Source organism: Amphimedon queenslandica, unplaced genomic scaffold, assembly GCF_000090795.2.
Source record: "Amphimedon queenslandica unplaced genomic scaffold, v1.1 AMPQUscaffold_9924_Cont17821, whole genome shotgun sequence".
In the NCBI taxonomy this organism is placed as follows: domain Eukaryota; kingdom Metazoa; phylum Porifera; class Demospongiae; order Haplosclerida; family Niphatidae; genus Amphimedon; species Amphimedon queenslandica.
Window position 1 is genome coordinate 1 of NW_003549805.1, and position 4,637 is coordinate 4,637.

The 4,637-nt window shown below is 35.2% G+C and overlaps 1 protein-coding gene across 1 annotated transcript; it reads right to left on the reverse strand.

Annotated features, from left to right (window-relative positions):
* Nucleotides 1-51: 51 nt before the first annotated feature.
* LOC109590507 (uncharacterized) lies at nt 52-4,450 on the reverse strand (the record flags this gene model as incomplete). Its single annotated transcript, XM_020006407.1, has 5 exons — nt 4,271-4,450; nt 1,468-1,825; nt 920-1,147; nt 192-261; nt 52-134 (listed from the first exon to the last, which is right to left on the reverse strand). Coding segments are annotated over exons 1-5 (879 nt in total), but the record flags the coding sequence as incomplete, so codon positions are not given.
* Nucleotides 4,451-4,637: the final 187 nt, after the last annotated feature.

Here is a 4,637-nt window from a genome sequence, read left to right on the forward strand (position 1 = left end):
ATAATACATTTTTAGCAAATCAAAATTATAAAAATATAATATTATTATTACCTCCAGCAGTAAAGTGACTCCTCCAGTTACTTTAATCTCTCTTCTGTACAGTTCCTTCTCAAAAGCAATGTTACCCAGTATAGCTGTGTATAAAGGATCATGTGACAGTCATGTGACACTATAGGCTCATGCTACAGTACCTGCTGTATGTCTCAATATTGTGTAACTCTTTGGAGGAGAGTCCATTCCCAGTAGAATACAGGGAGCAGCCTATAGTGAATAATACAATAATTAATAATAATAATATTGACTATAGTACATGTACATTTAATAGTGCAATCTGTAAAATTAGCCAAAAATTAATATAAATACATGTACATGCAGTAATTAGCCAAATGAACTTTCCATTGATGTACATGTATGTTACAAATAAACTAATGTATTATTGCAAGTCAATTGAATTTAATTAATTATACATGTACAGGGATGAAAATAAGGTTTTAGTATTAATCTGCAACTTTTCAGGTCATATTTGCTTTTGGTCTGACAGTATGAAGCAATGACAGGACACTTTTTTAATGCAGCAATTATCATGTGTATTGTATCATTTAAATCTCTTAAAGAAATGCTTTTTGTAAAAAAATCACTGAGATAACAAAAGTTCAACAATTACATTTAATCAGTAAACTAGTTGTCCCAAATATCAAGAGAAAGTTCTGGTTCCAATGTAGCCAATATAAGCTTTTTTTAGACAGAAACCAAGTAAAATTAGTCGGTTTTTGGCCGTTTTCAGACTGTTATTTTCATCCCTGCATGTACATGTACACGTATGTTACATTTGAAGCAACTATAGAACACAGTGATTTCATTGGCTCAAAATAATTCTCAGAACCAAATCAAAACAAAGTTAAAATTCCCCTCCCCCTACCTGTGGAGCAATCCCACGACAAGAATCAGGAAGGACCATCACATGGTTCAAAGGTACTGAGACTTCAAAACCATAATCAAGACATAAAAAGGTGTGGTCACTTCTCTTCTCTTTTGAGTCATCGTTCAGTAGCCACCCTCTGTACCAGACCCCCTCACTCCACACTGCATACACTCCGAATGAGAGGGGGAGGGGAATGGGCGGAGACTCCATGGAGGAAGGGTGTGGCTAAGGAAATAAAAATATTGTAATTTTAAAATTACATAAACCAAAATACATGTACAATGCAAGTACATTTACATGTACATGTATATGCATCAGATAATGTAAGAAAAATGGAGAGTTTTCTTCTTTACATTTTTGGCAAAATTTGGCCAACGACCCTGTACTACAGTACAGGGACTTTGACCCGATTTTAGAACAACTTTAAAAATTTGTAAAAAATCCAATTTTGATCGGAATCAGCTCAAACTTTCTATGCAACATAAGTACATGTACATGTACATGTGTGGTAATGTACATGTACATTTTAAAAACATTAAAATTACCAGTTTAAGTAACGAGTCGACCATTTCCTTCACATTATCAGGTTTCTTGTCGACAGAGAAATTCAACCAAAGACTATTAGAACCAGACACGTGAGTCCCTCTAGCCACGATCCAGGAAAGATTCTCAGAGTCTAAAAAACTCCGATTAGGACTAGCAGCAACACCCAGACCTTCCTTCACTAGTATATCAGTAACCCAGGTCTTGTCTTCATTGGCTATATCAACGTAGTACAGCGGATAGTCTATAGCTTCAAAGTGAGAGAGGACTGGAAAAATGGAGGAGGTTATTTTCTTCTCGTCTTTATTGACAGGAAGGACAGCTGCTATTAGTAGTTTATCAACCACCAGCTCTCTTAGCCTGCAAAAAAGAGTCAGTAAACTCTTGTATACTTTAGTACAATAGATATACTAATACACCATACATGTATTATGTATACATGTACACAAGACATAACAATGTACATGTGCATGAATATCTATGTTATATCCCCAGGGCATATACATGTACATGTAAAAGTTTTAATTAAAATGTTACGTGTGCAATTGTAAAAACAAAACTCAATGAGGTGCATCAGTAGGGGTAGCTACCAGTATGTGTGTTATATCAAGTGAAGTGTAAAACGAGGCATAACAACTCAAATGATTAGATCACCTATGATATGGTGTGATGTAATCAAAATCAATTTCAGTGAACTACAGCCTAATTTTAAAACACTTATACAACTGATTAGAATTACATGTAGCTGGCTTTCTTCACAGCTATATAAGAGCAACAGTATGCATCAGAAAATGTATATGTGAAGATCAGCAACAGCTTTGTCATGAAGTCAATCTGTACTATTATTATTGAAGTATAGCCCTTACTTCTGGTGCTCTACCAATCACTGACTATGCATTGAATGAAATTAACAAGAAAGAATACATGTACATGCACTTGCTAACTATACACTCTCTTACAGACATCAACTATTGTATATACATGTACATGTAGGCAAGCATAAATGGACAAAAATAAAAATAAAAACGAAAAACAACAGAATGGGTGGCACAGGGATGGGAACAAAATGTAGGAGTGTGAAAACAGAATTAATGAAGCAGAAAGTACCAAGGTACTCTTTGTTAAATGAGACATGTCTTGGCTAGCAGTACATTATCACACCATCACGCCACAATCAGCTAGGCCACCTACAGTGTATGATACTATAAAAGGAGCTGTACGGCGAAGGGAGCTTTATTCCATCAACTTCATTTCCAACTCCTTACATCCAGTCATGTCTGTTCTCCTCATTGGATCCACTGGAATGGGAAAGAGCACCTTAGGGAACTATCTTATTGATCCTTCTGAGAAGCACATGTTTTGCTCCCAAACCTTTGCTACAGCCACAGACAATAGGCCAATGACACAAGAAGTTAAAGTCGAATGCAAGGAGGTCCAAAGTATTGAAGGCGGTGCAAAATTTTTCCTTAAACTAATTGATACCCCAGGGCTGAATGAAGGTGCATCACAAGACCTGTCTCACATGATCGATATCATCAAAAAAATCAACGAGTGTGGAGAAATCAAGGCTTGCATTCTCGTTGTTAAATTCAATGCTAAAATTGACATGCAGTACAGGGCAACACTGGAGTACTATAGTAAGCTCTTGCCTAGTCTGTTTGAAAACAATGTCATTATTATAATGACTGAATTCAAAACAGACAGCGATTCAGAAGAGCTAAGAAAGAAGCTAGGCATTGATGTTGAGCAAATAAAAAGTAACACCATAGAAGAGCTTCGCAAATGCTCCAATAAGCAAATAACATATACACCACAGCTATTCACGATTGACTGCCTGGCCATACAAAATGATGCACAGGAAATCAGCAAAAAGGAACGTGCAGCAATCCTTGACTATATCCTTCAATTGCAACCGATAAAAGTTGAAAATCTAATGGTAGCAAAGACTGATTATGTTCAACAAAAAGATAACGAAAAGTACAAGGAGCTCCTGGGAGAGATAGAGGGATATAATTTAGGGCTGATAGAAGCTTATAAAAGAAGTGAAGATGCCCTTAATAGCACGCACAAGAAAGAATTGCAAATTACTGACATTGAGAGTGAAGTGAAAGACCTTGAGGAAAAGTTGCGTCAAAAAAATACAACAGAAGAAGTTGTGGCTGCACAATTGTCCATCAATCAAGAATGGAAAATGCTTCAGTCGATTAAACGAGATTTCAAAATTGAATCGCAATACGAAGTTACAAATTATACCATATGGACGAATGGAAAATGTGAGTTCAAAGATATTGTTCGAACATCCAAAGAAGTTAGTGGAAGGGTCAGAGGTGAATTCATGCATGGGGTTTATGCATTAGTTACTGCCTTCACCGAAAAGAGAATAAAATATGCAAGTGAGATTGAAGAGTTGAAGAGAAAATTAGAAGAGGAAAAGGGTAATCTCACACGATGCAATGAGGAACGAGTAGAATTCAGAGACTCGCACAAGAAAGAAAGAGAGGAAATAGAATTGCTGGAGAAATTTATTGCCGTAAGGCGGAGTCGTGCTAAAAAATGTCGCTCAAAGCTGATGAAAATAGAAGATGCCATACAAAGGCTACAATTACTGCAATGAATTACTATAACAATAAATTACAATAGAATACTAAAACAATTATTATAATGTACATGTACATGTAGTTCAACTAGACTTAGTTTTAAAATTTTCTATTTTAGGTATTACTTTTATTAATTTCAATTTGTTGTGACGTATTAGTTATTAAAAGTAATTACTTATAATTACAATTTATTTTTACTATTATTTACCTTTCAGTAGTCTCTGGTGGATATTTGTTCTGGTCGTATTTACATAACTTAACTACCAGAGAGGATCCGCCCATTGTAATAAAAGCAGCTTGATTAGCCTCACAATGAAAGGTGACCTTTCTAAGAGCAGTCAGTACCATCTCCTGTACTGGTATCCACTCCCACTCACTCTAATTAATAATAAAATACATGTATTATAATAATTACAACTTGCAAGAAAGAACTATAAAATGACTTAGATCAAGTCAAATTTGCAAAAAATAAGCTAAAAACTTTAACTGCCCATTTTAAATTTTCATCTAAATCAGTAATTTTTAAAAATTATTTTTAAAATACAGTACACGTACATTGTGCTGTACCTTTTCCT